Genomic DNA, 20601 nt, shown 5'->3' on the forward strand with positions numbered 1-20601 from the left:
ATATTGCTTCCAAAATACCATTTAAAATACTTACCAATGGTAAAGGAAAACATTGACATTTGTGAGCACCTTCCCCCTTTCCTCGCCGTTTTCTGTCATTTTCTTCCCTCCTTGTGCGGGGCCTTCTCCTCCCAGTGGGGGACCCCGGACGCCACAAGGCAGCGAGCACAGGCCCCCTGCAGCCCCACACCGAGAGGGTCGTGGCAAACCCGCACCCTCGGGTGCCTCGGTCCGGGGACTCGGCCCCTTTGTTAGTGTGCAAGGCACCGTGGCCCACCCAGCCGCTAGAGGACTTTAGGGCCCGAGTGCATCACGTTTCTTCACCTCACAACACCTCTGATTTGGGGGTCACCCTACAGCTGAGGCCGTGTTGTTTTCGATTGGCAGCATCTTTTCTTTCCTAGAGTATATAAAACAGTGGTGTTTCTTACAACCGAGGGTGTTTGTTTAATAAAATACGGTTTGTATTAAAAAGTGTTTTGCAGGCTTGAGGTACCATTCGGAAGTCAGACGCTGCCTTGTTGGTTCAGGATGAACGGTGGGAAATGTCTCCTGGGCCCGACCCGGACAATTGAAGACCCTCGGTGCATCACCCAGCCCCCGGCTGCAGGAAGCAGGAGGAGGAAACGCCCTTCTCCCCGCTCCTGCCTTGGTCGGGTGCCCCAGCCTGAGAGCTCCCCCAGAAGCCCCTCCCCAGCCTCGACCCCTTGCTCTGCGGCCCCCTGCCCTCGCCACCTGAGGCTCTGCCGGGAGCCCTGCCTCGTGCCCACCGCGACCTCCGAGCCCCTCGGATCTGCCCCCTTGGGCTCTGGAGGGTGTCGGCAGTGCGGGCGCATGTCCCTGCGCTACGCCGACCCTCCCACCCCCGAGGCCCGAGCTTCTGCTCACGCTAGCTCCTGCAGCCTGGAAACCCTGCCTTTCATTATAGCCAAACATCTGTCTTTATAGGTCCCTACATCCAGGATGAAAACTTCCCTCTGCTTCTCAGCTCTGACTTTATAATTACCATTGAATAGTCCATTTCTGACGCATCTGTGCTCTGTGTATGTTTTCCATCGTTATATATTTGTTAGTCTTACCTTTCCAAGTAGATGTTAAACCTTTAGACATCTTCTTTAGGGCTCACATTTTCCCTCCTACAAACCCAAAAGTCTAGCAAAATTCTGAGGACACGGCAAGCTCAAAGAATTATACTTTTTATGTTAAAAGTAATCCAGGCCATTCCCCAAATAGGCAGTAATCAGGGGAAGGAAAGTCTGCTCCAGGAAGCAGGGCCTGCAAGGCAAATTAAGGGGGCCAAGAAGACAGGAGACCCGGTTTACTAATGCTGCCGTTGTGCAAAATACCAGAAATGGGTTGCCTTTTATAAAGGGGGTTTATTTGATTACAAATTTACAGTCTGAAGGCCATGAAAATGTCCAAATTAAGGCATCTGCATGAGTATACCTTCACCAAAGGAAGGCCAATGGCATCTGGAAAACCTCTGTTAGCTGGGAAGGCACGTGGCTGGCATCTGCTGATCGTGTTCTAGCTCCTCTCTCAGCTCCTGTGCTTTCTTCAAATGTTGCTCTTGGGGTGTTTTGTCCTCTCTTATCTTCTTGGGGCAAACTCTGCGCTAGCATCTCCAAAGTGTCAGCAAAAGTCTGCTATCAATGGCCATCTCTAAAATGTCTCTCATAGCTGCTCTGAGGTCCTTCTGTTTGTGCGATCTTTTATAGGACTCCAGGGATCAAATCAAGACCCACCCTGAATAATCCACTCAAATGGTTCACCCACAGTTGATTGGGTCACATCTCCATGGAAACAATCAAAGGATTCCAACCTAATCAACACTAATACGTCTGCTCCCACAAGGCTGCATTAAAGAACATGGCATTTTAGGGGACATAACACATCCAAACTGATACAGACACATTTCCAAAATCTCCAGGGCCTTGTCCGTGCTACGGAAACTGCGAAGCAGCTGGAATCCAGCCCTGGCATCGGTGGACCTGGTGTGTGTCACCTGGCGTGTGATCCTGTGGAATCCCCACCGGGATGCGGAGACCAGACTTGCGAGTTCACCTCTGTGGCTGCAGACGGGGCCCCCACCCAGGCCACACCGAGAGGGCCCCGCGCTGGGCTGGACGCTCTGCTGCCACCGTCTCAAAATTCTTAATCTTTGAACAAAGGGCCTGTGTTTTCATTTTGCACTGTGCTCCAAAAATTATACAGCCAGTCCTCGTGGGAAATTTACTCCATTAAATTAAAGGCTGTTTGGTTCTTCCTACACTCGCCTTCTGGCCCCTGATATGGAGACTTACAGTTTCCCCGAAAGAGCTGTGACCACCCGAGAATCAAATCTGGGCATTTCAAGCATGTGTTTCCAGAGTTTCTGTTGTCTCCAGCTCATCAGGATTTTGAAGGTTAAAACAGGATAAAGCATTTCAAAACCTTTATCTTGTAAAATAAAAGACCTTAAGAAAAGTCCACGTACTTCATTATAATTTGGAGAAGAAATCCCCTGAATACACCAAACCTTTTCAAAGATCCATATTATAAAGGGCATAGATGAAGACTTTTTAAAAGTATATCACCAAAGATGGAGACACTATGACAATCTTCCCTGGTTATATTTTTCATCTTCAGCTCACAGCTCCACTTTTTTTGTTTTTATTAAATTCAGTTTTATTGAAATACATTCACACACCATACAATCATCCATGGTATACAATCCACTGTCCACAATATGATAACGTAGTTATGCATTCATCACCACAATCTATCTCTGAACATTTTCCTTACATCAGAAAGAACCAGAACAAGAATAAAATATAAAAGTGAAAAAAGAACACCCAAATCATCCCCCCATCCCACCCCATTGTCCTTTAGTTTTTATCCCCATTTTTCTACTCATCCATACACTAGATAAAGGGGGTGTGATCCACAAGGTCTTCACAATCACACTGTCACCCCTTGTAATCTACATTATTATATAATTGTCTTCAGGAGTCCAGACTGCTGGGTTGGAGTTTGGTAGTTCCAGGTATTTACTTCTAGCTATTCCAATACATTAAAGCCTAAGAGGTGTTATCTATATAGTGCATAAGAATGTCCACCAGAGTGACCTCTCGACTCCATTTGAAATCTCTCAGCCACTGAAACTATTTCGTCCCATTTTGCATCCCCCTTTTGGTCAAGAAGATACTCTCAGTCCCATGATGCTGGGTCCACATTCATCCCCAGGAGTCATATTCTGCGTTGCCAGAGAGATTTACACCCCTGGGAGTCGGGTCCCACGTAGGGGGGAGGGCAGCGAGTTCACCTGTCGAGATGGCTCAGTTAGAGAGAGAGAGGGCCACATCTGAGCAACAAAGAGGTACTCAGGGGGAGACTCTTAGGCACCATTACATACAACTTTAGACTCTCCTTTGTGGTAATGAGCTTCATAAGGGCAAGTCCCATGCTCGAGGGCTCAGCACATTAAACCGCCAGTCCCAATGTTTGTGACAACATCAACACCAGTCCAGGTGAGGATGTCCAACACATCTGCACCTTCCCCCAGATCCTCGGGGCTGGGGAGGGGGAGGCTATAAATATATTTTTTATTATCTGCCCAAATTACTCTGGGATGTGTCACTATTTCACTCCAGCCTATACTAACCTACCATATCTCACTTCCTATTCAAAGTTCCATGCAATTGTGGTGTTTGAACAAATCGACTGTAGAGTTGTACCATTTAGAAAATTTAGATCCTGTACCAAATAGATATCTATTCCCTTGGTCTCATATGGAAGTTGAAGTTTTAAAACACAATCAGTTTCAACCTTTACCCTTTGGCCTGGCTTGCCCTGGTCTTAACCAGACCTGCTTCACTCATATCACTAATTGGAAGTCTGGGCTCCCTTTCAGCTTTTTTTTTTTTTTTTTTTTTGACAGTGGCTGTATGCACTAATACTGACATTCATATCTGCCAAGCTCTAGCTCTGAGTTTCAGGTGTCTCAGAGATATGCATTGTTCCAGAGACCAATCAGGTTATACGCTAGGGGATCTGCATCTCAAAGTTTAGAGATAGGCCTTACAATTCAGGGATAGAGTTAACTGCTGTAAGAGCTTACAGTCTAGGGACTATTACAATTATTGTGTCCACGTTAGGCTATGTTCTAAGATTCAATTCTGAGTTAACACATTGTAGTTAGTCCATATCGGTGAGGCATCACCCCTCTCACCATGTTTTCTCCAAAACTTTTACTCCTATATATATATTTTCCTACAATTTTATAGAGTTATATTCTCATACCATACATTTATCCACAGTGTACAATCAGTTGTTCATGGTATCATCATAAAGTTGTACATTTATCACCACAATCAGCACTTGAACATACTGATTACTACAAGAAAAATTGTTTTTTTTTTTTAGCAATAAGAAAAAAATGATAAAAAGAAAAATAACATGTCATCCAATACAATATACTAGTAAGGACAGCAAATAACACCGCTACCAAGAATCCCATATTCCTCCCCTATATCCCCCTCTCATATACATTTAGCATTGGCATATTGCCTTTGTTACATTTAATGGAGGTATATTACAATGTTACTGTTGACCATAGACTCCAGTTCGCTTTGATTATGTTTTTTCCTGAATACCATCCCCTTTTCAAATTTCTACATGGTTGACATTCATTTGCTTTCCCACATGCAAAACCATTTTTATATTTGTATATTTAGTAACAGTCATTGGCCACTCCAGTTTTTGCCACGTTATACAGCCCCAGTCTTTATCATCTATCTTTACCTCTGGTGTCGTACATTCTCCTATCCCACCTCTTTCAGCTTTACTCAGACATCTTTGTTCAGTGTACTTACAATACCGTGCTACCATCACACAGTATTATGCTATCTATTTTTGGATCTATGCAATCAATCCTAAACATTCTGTAGTCCTTCAGCATCAAATGGCTGATCTCTGCCCTCTTTCTATCTCCTGGTCGCCTGTGTTGTCAGCTTTAACTCCCAGAGTTTGTTCATTAATGTCTGTTCATATTAGTGAGACCATACAGAATCTGTCCTTTTGTTTCTGGCTAACTTCACTCAACATAATGTCCTCAAGGTTCATCCACATTATTACATGATCCATGTCTTTATTCTGTCTTACAACAGCTCCACTTTTTATTTTGTTTTATTGAAAACATATATGGCCCAAACATTTGAATTAGTTTCTCTGCTCAAAGCAGAGTAACAAGGGAATTAACCCCCTTTGAAATTTGTCATCTAGAGTCAAATTTGATCCAGCAGTAGATTCTTAACATGATTCAGTAAAATACATATTCCCAAGCTTAGTATTTCTGTGTGATTTGAGTGAGGATATTGAGGACCAAATGAACAGGTGTATACAGTGTGCTGGATTTGTGGAAACTTCATAAGCATGTAGAGATTTTGCCTGAGAAGATGATTAAATTCTGTCACTTTCCAAGCATATTTCAAAATCTGATGTTCCTGATGCCCTCTCAGGTGTGATGTCCTGTCTGAAAGCTCTGGGACACAAGAAGGTACGATAAGACTCCAGGTGAAGGTCTCCGTTGCTATCTGAGGTAACAAAGATTCAAAAACGGACAAGAAAAATGTAACAGGGTTTAGAAGGAAAATAATAGTGAGATAAAAGTTACTTGCCAAGGGGAGTCAAGAATTACTAAACCTGTTTTAGTGATTCTGTTTTTTCATGGTCCCACAGAAAAGCACGCACAGGGTCAACAGCCCAAGGACATGCTTCATCACTGTTAACATTGAGCCCAAATCACTGTAAACCTTACTGAATTAGGCTGGATCGCTCCATGTGGAGATCTCCAAGTACACATCTTATCTACAAAAACCTAGGCACAGTCTGCCTAGTAACGAGCCTTAAATTAAGTGTTTTCAATGAACTGCATAAACAACACAAAAGGTAAAGGGGTCTGGTGTGGGGAAAAGACTTTAGAATCAGGTTCTTGCTTCCAGTTCTCGAGCAGTTTCGCCTGACTCTTTGGGTGGATCCTCTCTTATTCCTCTCCGGGTCGGCTCACGATTACACTGCTTGGAGCCCTGCTTCCCTCCTAGCCCACATTTCCTACGAAGTCCCTCTGATACTACGTCTCTCTCCAAAACTGCAGAGGTCAGATTTCCCAAGGCCTAGGGTGCACGTCTAAGTCCTACAGCGCATCTTCTCCAGGGCAAAGGCGAGGAGGACACGGCCTCCTTCTGAAACATCTGGCATTTAGCACTCTCTGGAGCGGACGGAATCCCCAGGGAGACACAAGCTGCGGGTGTGCTGTGAGCCCACAGTGAAGAGGAGCTCTTGAAGGTGTCACTCTAGTTAAGGGGTGCCCTGCTGAACAAGGGTGGCCTGCACCCTTCCGACCAGAGGCCTTGGAAAGAGAAGAAAACAGAGGCCAGAAATTGGAGAAGTCCACAGAAACGCAAGGAGTTGATGAAAGCAGAGCCCATGGCCATGCAGCGGGGGGCAGAGATGCAAGCCGAGCAACCCTAAGGACGGCCGGCAGCCAGCCCCGGAACGCTGCGGAACCCGGGAGAACACAAGCCATGCCATGTCTCAGTTTTGGGCTTTCCCTTGCTTCAAAACCATGAGCCAATACATGCCCATTGTGCGGTATCTGTCACAGCGGCCTTGCCAACTAAGACACGGTATCTCCAGCTTCCTCTCCTTTCAGAGTTAGAATTTAATCTACCATCATAGTTCACGACATTCTTTCTCTACTTTCCCTTCTATCTAGTAACCTCTCCAACTGCAATAGCACATCGTCGCAGCCCACGAGGGCTTTGCGGGTCCAGAGGCCAAAGACGACCCCGGGCATGGTCCGATACCTGAGCTCTTACTCAGGGCTCACCGACAGGAGGGAAGTCGCGGAGAGATCACGACGGCTCGCTCAGGCCGGGCGGGCACCGCATTCGCAGGGAAGTCCACCGCGCGTTCAAGCTAGTTGGTCAAGCGGGTTATAAGGGTTTAAGACAAAGACACTCCTAAGGGCACAAGTGCAGGAGAAGGTCATGACGGGGGAGGGAGTCGGTGATCGATGATAACCACAAGAGCGTCGAGAAGGAAGTAAACTATTAACAGCTGAAGGCCGCGTGTGGGGACCCCGGAGGAGGCTTATTCAAGTCTGGGTGTGAGACTCAACGTTTCCATCTCACTCCTTCGTGAGACCACGAGTGTCTCACCTCCTGCTTATTCTCTGTTTCACGTTTCAAAGTTACATTTTAAGATTAATTTCCCTTTTCTCTTTACTGGCTTGCAAAGATGAGAGGTGACCTCATCTGCCCAGGTCACGCAGACTGCTCCGCTCGGGCCGGGGGCTGCCACACTCATCGTCAACCCCGCAGAGGCAGCCGCCCCCACCCTTCCACTTCCTGTGGACGTTCTGGAGGAAGTGGGTCACGGAGGAAAGGAGAGGGAAGGGCGGTGCAAACAGGAATCCTGAAGTTATCCAGAAACAGATCCTTCAAAAAATGTGCTTTATCTTTATATTGTGGTCACTGTGATACATAAAAAAATCCATCAGTTAAAAAAAGTGTGGGACATGTTAGGAGCCATATTGTTGTAAAGCTATATCACCACCCTTTTTAGGCAAGAAGAAAAAATGTTTGGGGACCAACGATTTTGATAAAATTTGTCATCATGAATGAGTGTATTGATGCAACACTTCATTTCGTACCCAGGGGGCCTGTGGCAACGTCCGGGGACATTTGCATTGCCATGCCTAGGGGCACCCTGACATCTAGAGGGGCAGCCAGGGGTGCTGCCCACATCCAACAGGGCCCAGCGGCCCCCACACAGAATGGCCTGCCCCAAAGTCCAGTGGAATTGGGAAAGTGCACCATATCCTATTCATTGGACAACAACGGAGAGGAGGTCTCACGCAGCAGGAGTTCCTCTCCTAACCCCCAGGTGGGCTGCTCCAACTCCAGGGGTGTCACTGGCTCAGGGGTGGTCCCAGGGTGAGAGGGGGGCCACCGCAGGCTGTCTTCAGGCACCGGGTCGCCTCACCCACCCCGACTCCCCGGGGCACGGCCTCCGCCAGCCCCTGCACCAGCCCTGCCCCTGCCCTGAGGAAGCTTGAAAACAGCCTGGCTCAAAGGGTGTGAGGGCCACTGGGGAGCAGGCCCTAGAATACTTCCCGTGCCTCTGAGAATATGACAGAGTCCTCTGCAGCTTTAATTTTGCAAGAAAATCAGTGTTTGAAGCACTTGTGGATGTGCCACTGATGTGTAAGAAATCACCAAAAGAACAGTCTTAACCTTCCCAGTTTTGACTTCCAGCCTCCACTCCCAGTGTTTTGGTTCTTTTCTACCAATTTACTAGGCTCATACTTCTGCTTTTATTTTTCCTTCAATATCATGTGGGCAAAGCACTTTCCTACTGTGAATATTTGCATTTTTGAGCGTGATCTGAAAGGCACCGTGTTCCTCAGACAATCGCAATCCCAGAGCCTTGCAGGTATCCATGGGAGAATTTCATACAGCGATAAACCACCACGCTGAGCAGGAAACCGTACTAGTGACACTCTAGAACATAAAAGAAATCAGCCAGAGAAGTACAATGCGAAGGAAACATTTGACTAAAACAGTTAAAAAAAAAAACAAAATTGAAAACCAAAAAACACCATATTTATTTAGTTTAGAAATAGGTGGAGCCATTTGCATTTTCTCGTGTGTAAATGTGCTTGTTTGCTTGCACAGGCATGAATGTGTGTGTGTGTACACATACACATATGCTCTTCTTGAAACTTTTAACTATCATTGTTGTATTCTTATCATCAACAACAATTTTTAAATGTGTCACAGTTATGAAAATGGGCACCAGATGTGCAGTGAGGGGCTGGAGCTGAGAAATCCGCTCCGGTTGGGGGCTGGCCGCCCGCTGGGAGAGGAGAGGTCCCTTTTCACCCCAAGTGTGTGCTTTCATTCTAAAGTAGTCCCTTTAAAGAATACATTTTTCTCTCACCTAGAACCCAAAGAAGGTAGTAGAAGTAATCAGTTCTTTAATTTTGCTAAATGTCCCACCATCAACAGCATCAAGAAATAAGGTGACTCTGTTCCAAAGAAAAAGAGAAAACGCATCCGATGAAAAAGAAACAGCCATGAGAAGGGGGTGGCGTCCCCGGGACAAAGCCCTAAGGGCAAGGCCACAGTGCGTGGGGTAGGCTTTCTGGAATGGATTCTGGGAGACCTGTGTCTACTTCAGCTCTATGAGGAGGATGGAAGGAAGGAGGCAGTTTCCCCACCTGTGAAACGGAATAAGAAAATAGCTGCAAAAATGCTTTAAAAATACCAAGGAGCCATGCGGGTGGTTGACATTGCACCTGAGCACTGCTGAAGGAAGCTTCACCCAGCCGTGGCACACTCACATTTAGGGACAAGACGTACCAGCACTGAAGCAGGCACACAGCCGCCCCTAAAACCAAGGCACAAGCCCAGGAGCCAGCTCTCCGCCCCTCAGGACCGGCGGGTACCTGGTCCCAGAGCCAAGGGCCACGGGCACTGCCGAGCCCCCCGGAAATGACCGCCATTGCCATTTGCTCCTCTGTGGCCAAATCAAACAGTGACGATGGCAACTCATAGCACTTCTAACGCACAGACGAGAGCTGATATCTACTGACCATATGACAAGTCTCAGGAACCAGGCTAAGTTCTTCCCGTTGACCTTCCCATTTAATGCTCACAGAAGAAACTGAGGCACAGCAACGAACATGACCTGTGGAAGGACACAGAGAACACACTTTGGAGGCAGAATGAGAGCTTCAAAAGGTTATGGAAATACCCACGTTATGCCCTCAGATGTCAGTGTTACATGTGGCAAACGGGATAAGAAAGTGAAGGACAAGGAAAGGACACAGTCTTCGCAGAGACTACATTTGAGGTCTGAAAAATACCAGAGCCAGCGAGGGAAAGCTTGCCAGTGTTTGCAGTGCTCGCTGCCAGCTCCTTCTCACCCTGCGTGCTCTGGCCGAGCCAGACGCAGAATCTCTGGCACTAAGGCACGCCTGCCCTTGGTGGCTCCTGAGAGCGGGCACTTGCTGCTGACACACCTGTCAAGTTCAGGTGTGAGCTGGGCTGAAGGACGAGTCTGCACCACGGGCCCTGCCTGCCTGGAGAGGGAGCAGGGAGCTCTGCCCGGGAGCACCCAGGTGCTCAGCCGCTGGAGGTCGGCGTGTCCCTTGTGGAAACGGGAAGGAAGGGCCTTCTCCAGGTGGGACCACAAGGTAACCAAGTCATCGTGAAGTGAGTGTGAGCAGAGGCGGCTCTGCACGGGCATGGTGCTCCTTAGATGCGGCAGCAAAGGCCTTGACGACCCCAGGTGGGCCAGACTGAAAAACAGGTGACAAGCAGATCAGAAGGGCCCAAGGAGAGAGATGAGCTGAAAGCTGGTCCAAGAACTTTCTGGAAGAGCACAGGTCCAGGTGTCACATTATGTGAGCAGACAGTGAGGTGCAGCATGTGGCACCCACACAAAGCCGCGGACAGAGCCAAGGCAGAGCCACCCATGGCCCATGAGCAGATGTGGGCAGGTGTGGGGTAGCAATGGGGCTGGGCTGGACAGAAAGCAGTAGGTGGCAAGGCATGGGGGTGGGCAAGGGAGAAAGCACTGGCAAGGCCAGAGGGATGAACATCACGTGTCTGAACAGGGGGGTCAAAACACCACAGCAGACTGGGATGGAACACGGAACTTCCTGCCATGAGCATTGATCGGCAGCTCTTCCCGATGGCTGTAGAGCACATCCTCCAACGCCAGCCAGATTTAACAGCCAGGCCCTTTACCTGCTGCTCCGTGTCTGCATGACCCTCTCATGGTGAGCAGGACTGGGGCTGCCCCAGCCTCACTGGCAGTCCTTTGCCCACCCTGTAGGCGCTGTGGACACGCCCTCAACTCCCCAAAGCTGAATGAAGCTTCTCACCGCCCCTCCCTGCGGTGGAGCCCCCAGGCCGCCCCAGCCATCCTGGCAGGTGAGCCAGCCGCCCCGCGGCACCCGGAGCCACGTCTTCGCTGTCCTCAAGAGTCAGAGGCCTGGCGGGGCGGGGCAAGATGGCAGAGTGGTGAGGCGCAGAATTTCATCTCTCTTCTAGAGCAGCTGGTAATTACCCAAGAACTTTATGAAACAGTGTTTTCGGGGTCTCCAGTAACCAGTCACACATCGGAAACAAGTTTGGACCTGGAGGAAAAGCTGAGATTGCAGCAAACATTGTAAGTTCCCCTGACCAGGGGTCTGGCGCCCCTCCCCACCCAGAGCCCACAGACTGTCTTGCTGCCGGCTCCCTGAAAGAAGGAAAAAAAAAACAGAACAACAATCTGCCGAGGACAAGAAGAGGGGCTCAACCCAGACACAACTGCAGAATTAACTAACAAATTAATTAACTAATTTTTGGAGCTGGGGGTGCTAAAGAAGGGCTGGGCTCTGAGAAGGGGGGGGGTGGCACATAAAAGCAGGCACCCATTCCCAGCCTCCAAAAAGCCCTTTTTTTTTCCCCCTACATTTTGTCCCTTGTCCCTTCTCACTGACTCCTTATCTTTTTGCATTTCAATAGCCCCTGGCAGGGGCTGAATTGAAGCTATTGGAGACAATAGTGCATAGTACATCTCTAAATGCTCTAGTCTGACACTGACAAAACTTCCACGCTGGGGAAAGACTTTTAAAAGGGACTCCTTTTTTTTTCTTTGGTTTTTTTTTTTTTTTGCTTGTTTTTCTTTTCTGTTTTTTTAATCTAAAAGTAACATATGTAGTTATTTTCTATTAGAAAGCCCAAGCTGAAGGGCTAGGCTAGGCTTGGAGGCAGACAGAGTACCCAGAACTTCTTCAAATTCCACATTCACTTCTGAAGGTCTCCACCCCCGTCTTTATTTGGGAACTCAGGCTGACCAAGGAATTTAGCTGAAGTTGCCCCAAAGAGGAGAGGGGAGAAGGGAATAGTGCCCCTGAGAGACAACTGGAGTTCTGAGGACTGGGAGAGTGGAGGGAGGTCCAGCTCAACTGGCAGTCCTCCTTCTGGGAACTCAGACCCCAGGGGCTGGAATTCAGACTCTGGCTTCAGTCAGCCACGCCCCTGACAGGATCAGAGTCACCAGGAGAACTAAAGGCTCCACACCTCCTTACACTGGTGGGGGAGCTGCGGGCTGGCCAGCGCCACCTGCTGGACAGGAGAGGAAAAGCACCAATTCTAAAGGCCTCATAGGAGGGTCTCGTTCTCAGGAAAACGCCATACCCTTCCAATGAGACCTGGGCCTCACTAGACTGGGAAAATCTGACTAGGGTTGACCATATCTGAGGATACCCACTCACAAAACAACTACATAGAGTCAGGGCAAGAAACAGAAAAAACAAGAGGTGAAAAATTCTGATCAACTAAATGAAACCTAAGTTAGAGGTCTAGAATAAGTTGAACTGAACAACAGAGGTCAGAGAACAAAGCCAGCCAACAAGAAACCCCTAGGTAAAAGGGAGAAAATGAGCTCCAGAATAAACTAATCAAGAAAATCACATGTCTAGACAACTTAAGATAACAAGCCATACTAGGAAACATGAAAATATGGACCAGCCAAAAGAACAAACTAATAGCTCAACCAAGATACAGGAGTTGAGGCAACTAATGCTAAATCAATTCAATGAACTGAAGGAAGATATATCAAAAGAGCTGAAGAATATAAAGAAGACATTGTATGACCATAAAGAAGAATTATAAACTTCAAAAAAACAAATGGCAGAACTCATGGGAGTGAAGGCCACAATGGAGGAGATGAAAAACACAATGGAGGGACACAACAGTAGATCTGACCAGGCAGAAGAAAGGATCAGTGAACTGGAAGACAAAACATTTAAATTCATACACACAAAAGAACAGATGGTGAAAAAAATGGAAAAATATGAGCAAGGTCTTAGGGAGCTGAGTGATAACATGAAATGCACGAATATATGTGTTATCGGTATCCCAGAAGGAGAAGAGAGGAGGAAAGGAGCAGAAAGAATAATAGAAGAAATAGAAGACTATGTACAGATTTCTCCACAGAAACCGTGGAAGTGAGAAGACAGTGGTATGATATATTTAAGATACTGAAAGAGAAAAACTGCCAACCAAGAATTCTATATCCAGCAAAACTGTCCTTCAAAAATGAAGGCGAGATTAAAATATTTTCAGACAAAAAAACACTGAGAGAGTTTTTGAATAAGAGACCAGCACTACAAGAAATACCAAAGGGAATGCTACAGGCTGATAGGAAACAACAGGAGAGAGAGAGTTGGAGAAGAGTGCAGAAATGAAGATTATAAGGAAAGGTAAAAAGAGAGAGAGGAAAAAATAAAATATGATGTATAAAATCCAAAAGAAAAAATGGTAGAAGAAAGTACTGCCCTTACAGTAATAACACTAAATGTAAATGGATTAAACTCCCCAATAAAAAGACACAGACTTGTAGAATGGATTAAAAAACAGGACCCATCTATATGCTGTCTACAAGAAACTCACTTTAGACACAAGGGCAAAAACAGACAGACAGTGAAAGGTTGGAAAAAGATATTTCACACAAACTACCCAAAAAAAGCAGGCAGCTATATTAATATCAGACAAATTAGACTTCAAAAGTAAAACAATTAAAAGAGACAAATAAGGACACTATATATTAATAAAAGGGTCAATTCATCAAGAAAACATAACAATCATAAATATTTATGCACCAAGCCAGAATGCCCCAAAATTCATGAGGCAAACACTGAGATCACTGAAAGGAGAAGTAGACACCTCTAAAATAATAGTTGGAGATTTCAATAAACTGCTTTCATCAATGAATAGAATATTTAAACAGGGGATCAATAAAGAAATGGAGATGCTGAATTGTACGATAAATGAACTAGACTTGACAGAAATTTATAGAACACTACATCCAACAACAGCAGGATACATTTTTTTCTCAAGTGCTCATGGAACATTCTCTAGGATAGACCACATGTTGGGTCACAAAGCAAGTCTCAACAAATTTAAAATATTGATATTATACAAAACACTTTCTCAGACCATAATGGAATGAAGTTGGAAATAAATAAAAGGCAGAAGGTCATAAAGTTCACAAATATGTGGAGGCTAAACACACCCTCTTAGAAAACCAGTGGGTAAAGGAAGAAATTACAAGAGAAATTAGCAAATACCTCGAGGCAAATGCAATGAAAACACAACATATCAAAACTTATGGGATGCAGCAAAGGCAGACCTGAGAGGGAAATTTGTTGCCCTAAATGCCTATAATAAAAGAGGAGAGAGAGAGAGAGAGGAGCTAAGATGGCAGCACAGAGAGGAGTGGAAGACTGTTAGTCCCCCCTGGAACAATTCATAAAAGACCAAAAACTAGTAAATAACCTGGAATAACTGTGGGGAGACAAACATGACTGTCCACTCATTATCCACCAACCTGAAATGGGAGGAATGCCAGAGATCACAGCATAAAATCTTTAAGTAAAACTGTGGACCTGTGCTGAGAGCCAATAGCTGAGAGCCCCTTCCTCATGGAAGCCTTGTGGTGCTAGAGAGCAGCACTCTCTCAGCCCAGCTCCAACTGGGGTTTTAATGGTAACTGCTCAATACAGATAGCAAATCCTCAACAAGCAGACAGGCTTTTGGTGACAAATGACCTTGGTAGAGTCAGGGGACATATCTGTCTCAGGACGGGGAGCCCAGAGGATCGGGTGCTATCTCTGGCTGACAGATGGAACCTGGGAGCTTTTCTGTCCCTGTGCCGGATTGAGTGTATTGTGTCCCCCAAATGCCATTATCTTTGTAGTCTTGTGTGGGGCAGAAGTTTTGGTGTTGGTTAGATTTGCTTGGAGTGTGCCCCACCCAGCTGTGGGAGATAATTTTGATGAGATGTTCCCATGGAGGCGTGGCCCCACCCATTCGGGTGGGCCTTGATTGGAGGAGCTATATAAATGAGCTGACTCAAAGAGAGAAAAGAGAGTGCAGCTGGGAGTGATGTTTTGAAGAGAAGCAAGCTTGCTAGAAAGGAATGTCCTGGGAGAAAGCCGTTTTGAGGCTGGAGCTTTGGAGCAGACGCCAGCTGCCTTCCTAGCTAACAGAGGTTTTCCGGACACCACTGGCCGTCTTCCAGTGAAGGTACCCGATTGCTGGTGTGTTACCTTGGATGCTTTGTGGCCTTAAGACTGTAACTGTGTAGTGAAATAAACCCCCGTTTTATAAAAGCCTGTCCATCTCTGGTGTTTTGCATTCTGCAGCATTAGCAAACTAGGACAGTCCCTTTCTCTGTGGAGAAAACCTCAGCCATTTTCAGTCTGCAGCACTTTGCAGTAAAGACAGCCTCAGCCATTTTAAAATCAAAACACTTTGATCAGCAGAGTCAGAGAAACAAAGAACTTATTGATATTCAGATGACCTCTCTGGAGGGGGCATAGCTTCCCAAGAGGAAAGGGAGGGGCCCAGCTCTACTGCCTGCCTTTCCAGAACCAGACCCCAAAGCCTGGGGGAGGAGAGCCACAGGCCACACCACTGCCAGGCAGAAAAGCACAGGTGTATCAATCCTCCAAGAAAAACCATCAGGGATACTGGACACTGAATATTTCCTCCTTCTGTGACCTGAGCCTGTTCTTGTCTGGGAAAACCTGATTGGGGTGGCCTGGGAGGTCAGATGCCTAGACAACAGAAAACTACAACCTACACTAAGAAAAACGAAGCTACGGCCCAGTCAAAGGAACAAACACATACTTCAACTGAGATACAGGAACTTGAACAACTAATGCTAAATCAATTCAAAAAGTTTAGAGAATATTTCACAAAAGAGATAGAGTCTGTAAAGAAAACACTGGGCATACATAAGGCAGAAATCGAAAGTTCAAAAAAACAACTAGTAGAATCTATGGAAATGAAAGGCACAACACAAGAGATGAAAGACACAATGGAAACATACAACAGCAGATCTCAAGAAGCAGAAGAAAACACTCAAGAACTGGAGAACAAAACACCTGAAAGCCTACCTGCAAAGAAGCAGATAGAGAAAAAAATGAAAAAATATGAGCAATGTCTCCGGGAATTTAAGGATGAAACAAAGTACAATAATGTACGTATCATTGGTGTCCCAGAAGGAGAAGAGAAGGGAAAAGGGGCAGAGGCAATAATAGAGGAAATAATTAATGAAAATTTCCCATCTCTTATGAAAGACATAAAATTACAGATCCAAGAAGCACAGCATACCCCAAACATAATAGATCTGAATAGGCCTACACCAAGACACTTAATAATCAGATTATCAAATGTCAAAGACAGAGAGAATCCTAAAAGCAGCAAGAGAAAAGTAATCCATCACATACAAAGGAAGCTTAATAAAACTATGTGCGGATCTCTCAGCAGGAACCATGGAGGCAAGAAGGAAGTGGTTGATATATTTAAGATACTGAAAGACAAAAACTGCCAACCCAAAATCCTATATCCAGCAAAGCTGTCCTTCAATTATGAAGGAGAGCTCAAAATATTTTCCAACAAACAGACAACGAGAGACTTTGTGAACAAGACACCCACCCTATAGGAAATACTAAAGAGAGCACTACAGAGTGATAGGAGAAGACAGGAGTGTGTGGTTTGGAACACAATTTTGGGAGATGGTAGCACAGCAATGTGAGTACACTTAACAAAGATTATGAATACGGTTGAGAGAGGAAGGTTGGGAGCATGTGAGACACCAGAAGAAAGGAGGAAAGATAAAGACTGGGACTGTGTAACTCAGTGAAATCTAGAGTGTTCAACAATTGTGATAAAATGTACAAATATGTTCTTTTACGAGGGAGAACAAGCAAATGTCAACCTTGCAAGTTGTTAAAAATGGGGAGGCACTGGGGGAGGGATGCAATCAATGTAAACTAGAGACTGTAACTAACAGAATCATTGTATTATGCTTCCCTTAATGTAACAAAGGCGATATACCAAGGTGAATGCAGATAAGAGGGGGGGAGGGATAGGGGAGGCATGTTAGACACTTGACATTGGTGGTATTGTCTGACTCTTTACTTTGATTTAAGGTTACTTTTCCTTTTGCTACTTCCTAGCTGTCATTTTTTTTCCTCTTTCTTTTGCCTCTCTACCTTCTTTGACTCTCCCTCCTGCCTTGTGGAAGAAATACAGATGCCCTTATATAGATAGTGGTGAAGGTGGTGAACACAAATATGTGACTATACAGAGAACCATCGATTGTTTTCTTAGGATGGAATGTATGGTGTGTGAACAAAACTATCTTAAAAAAAAATGGGTTGAAGACAAAACCTCAAGGGCAATATACCGAGCGAAATAAGCCAGACACATAAGGACAAATATTGCAGGGTCTCACTGATAAGAACTAATTATAATACGTAAATTCATAGACATGAAATATAAGGTACCAAAATATAGGGCGAGGCTTAAGAATGGGAAGCAGTTGCTTAGTATGAGCAGAATGTTCAACTAGGATGAACTTAAATGCTTGGAAATGAACAGAGGTGTCGGTAGCAAGATGTGAGAATAACTAACAGTGCTGAATGGTGCATGAATGAGGTGGAAAGGGGAAGCTCAGAGTCATATATGTCACCAGAAGGAAAGTTGGAGGTCAAAAGATGAGAATGTATAAAACTGAATCCTATGGTGGGCAATGTCCATGATCAACTGTACAAATATTAAAAAACTCTTCCATGAACCAGAACAAATGTATGACAATCCAACTAGAAGTTAATAATAGAGGGGCATATAGGGAAGAAATACATACCTACTGCAAACTATATACTACAGTTAGTAGTATTTCAACATTCTTTCATAAACAATAACAAATGTTCTATACCAACACTATGAGTCAACAATTGAGGGGGGTTGGTTAGGGATATGGGAGGATTCGAGTTTTCTTTTCTTTTTTTTTTTCTTTTTTTTTTTTCATCTTTCACTTTATTTCTTGTCTGAAGTAATGAAAAGTTTCTAAAAATTGAAGAAAAATTAAGTGCAGTGATGGATGCACAGCTGTATGAGGGTACCAGGGGCAACTGATTGTACACTTTGGATCTTTGGATAGTTGCATGGTATCTGCACAATCCCAATAAAAATTAAAAAGAAAAAAAAAGAAAAAAAAGAGAAGAGAGAGCAAAAATTGAAGAATTAACTGTTCACCTGGAGGAATTAGAGAAAGAACAGCAAACTAACCCCAAAGCAAACAGAAGAGAAGAAATAAAGATTTGAGAAGAAATAAATGCAAGTGAGAACAGGAAAACAATAGAGACAATCAACAAAACCAGAAGTTGGTTCTTTGAGAAAATCAATAAAATTGATGGACCACTGCCTAGGCTAAGAAAAAAAAAAAGAGAGAGAGGGGATGCAAATAAATGCAACCTGAAATGGGAAAGGAAACATAACCACTGACCCTGCAGAAATTAAGGAAATAATGAGAAGATAATATGAGAAACTATATGCTAATAAACTAGACAACTTGGACGAAATGGACAACTTCCTAGAAAAGCAAAACAACCAATATTGACTCAAGAAGAATACATGACCTCAACAAATCAATCACAAGTAAAGAAATTGAATCAGTCATCCAAAAACTCCCAAAAAGGAAAAGCTCAGCACCAGATGCCTTCACATGTGAATTCTACCGAGCATTCAAGAAAGATTTAGTACCAATCATGCTCAAACTCTTCAAAAAAATTGAAGAAGAGGGAAAACTACCTAATTCATTCTATGAAGCCAACATCACCCTAATACCAAAATCAGACAAAGATACTACAAAAAAAGAAAATTATAGACCAATCTCTTTAATGAGTATAGATGCAAAATTCCTCAACAACATACTTGCAAATCTAATCCAGCAGTACATTAAAAGAATTATACACCATGATCAGGTGGGACTTATTCCAGGTATGCAAGGCTGGTTCCAGCACAAGAACATCTATTAATGTAATACACCATATTAATGAATCAAAGCAGAAGAACCACATGATCATCTTGATTGATGCAGAAAAGGGTTTTGACAAAATTCAACATTCTTTCCTGATGAAATCATTTCAAAGGATAGGAATAGAAGGGAACTTTTTCAATATGATAAAGGCGATATATGAAAAACCCACAGTTAACATCATACTCAATGGAGAGAGACTGAAAGCTTTCTCTCTAAGATCAGGCACAAGACAGGGATGCTCACTAACACCATTGTTATTCAACATTGGGCTGGAGGTGCTAGCTAGAGCAATTAGGCAAGAAAAAGAAATAAAAGGCATCCAAATTGGAAAGGAAGAAGTAAAACTTTCACTATTTGCAGATGACATGATTCTATATGTAGAAAATCCAGAAAAATCTACAGCAAAGCTACTAGAACTAGTCAATGAATACAGCAAAGTGGCAGGCTACAAGATCAACATGGAAAATCTGTAGTGTTCCTCTATACAAGTAATGTGCAACAAGAGCAGGAAATCAAGAAAAAAAATTCCATTTACAATAGCAACCAAAAGAATCAAGTATTTAGGAATAAACTTAACTAATGATACAAAAGACCTTTACACAGAAAACTATAAGAAACTGCTAAAAGAAACTGAACAAGACCTAAAAAATGGAAGAACATACCATGTTCATGGATTGGAAGACTAAATATAGTTAAAATGGCAATTTTACCTAAACTGATTAATACCTTCAATGCAATACCAATTAAAATCCTAACAACTTACTTTACAGAAATAGAAAAACCAATAACCAAATTTATTTGGAAGGGCAAGGTGTCCCGAATAGCCAAAAACATCTTGAGAAAGAGGAATGAAGTCTGAGGTCTCACACTACCTGACTTTGAAACATATTACAAAGCTACAGTGCTCAAAGCATGGTATTTGCATAAGGACAGATATACCAGCCAATGGAATCAAATTGAGTGTTCAGAAGTAGACCCTCACATCTACAGACAACTGATCTTTGATAAGGCAGTCAAGCCAAAGCAACTGGGACAGAGCAGCCTCTTCAATAAATGGTGTTTGGAGAACTGGATATCCATTTCCAAAAGAATGAAAGAGGATGCCTATCTCACACATTATACAAAAATTAACTCAAAACGGATCAAAGACCTAAACATTAGCATCAAGACCTTAAGACTCTTAGAAGAAAATGTAGGGCAACATCTTAAAGATTTTCTGATAGGAGGTGGTTTCCTTAGACCTCACACCCAACGTGCAAGCAACCAAAAAACAAATAGACAAATGGGACCTCCTCAAAATTAAACACTTTTGTACATCAAAGGACTTTGTCAGAAAAGTAAAAAGGCAACCTACACAATGGGAGATGATATTTGGAAACCACATATCAGATAAGGGATTAATATCCCGAATATATAAAGGGATCCTACAACTCAATAACAGAAAGACAAAACTCCAATTAAAAAATGGGCAAAAGACATGGACAGACACTTTTCTGAAGAGGAAATACAAATGGCTCAAAAACGTATGAAAACATGCTCAACTTCACTGGCTATTAGGAAAATGCAAATCAAAACTACAATGAGACATCATCTTACACCTACCAGAATGGCCATTATCCAAAAAACAGAAAATTACAAGTGCTGGAGAGGATGTGGAGAAAGAGTCTC

At 44.1% G+C, this 20601-nt stretch overlaps 1 protein-coding gene across 1 annotated transcript in view; it reads left to right on the top strand.

Annotated features, from left to right (window-relative positions):
- Positions 1-10291: 10291 nt before the first annotated feature.
- The window catches only part of LOC119507451 (basic proline-rich protein-like), a 30163-nt gene continuing 19853 nt past the window's right edge, over positions 10292-20601 (top strand). Inside the window, exons 1-2 of the mRNA XM_037800618.1 lie at positions 10292-10335; positions 10885-10982. Of these exons, the coding sequence (XP_037656546.1) occupies positions 10292-10335; positions 10885-10982 (142 nt within the window). The remainder of the gene's footprint in view (positions 10336-10884; positions 10983-20601) is intronic.

Source organism: Choloepus didactylus, chromosome 12 (assembly GCF_015220235.1).
Source record: "Choloepus didactylus isolate mChoDid1 chromosome 12, mChoDid1.pri, whole genome shotgun sequence".
In the NCBI taxonomy this organism is placed as follows: Eukaryota; Metazoa; Chordata; class Mammalia; order Pilosa; family Megalonychidae; genus Choloepus; species Choloepus didactylus.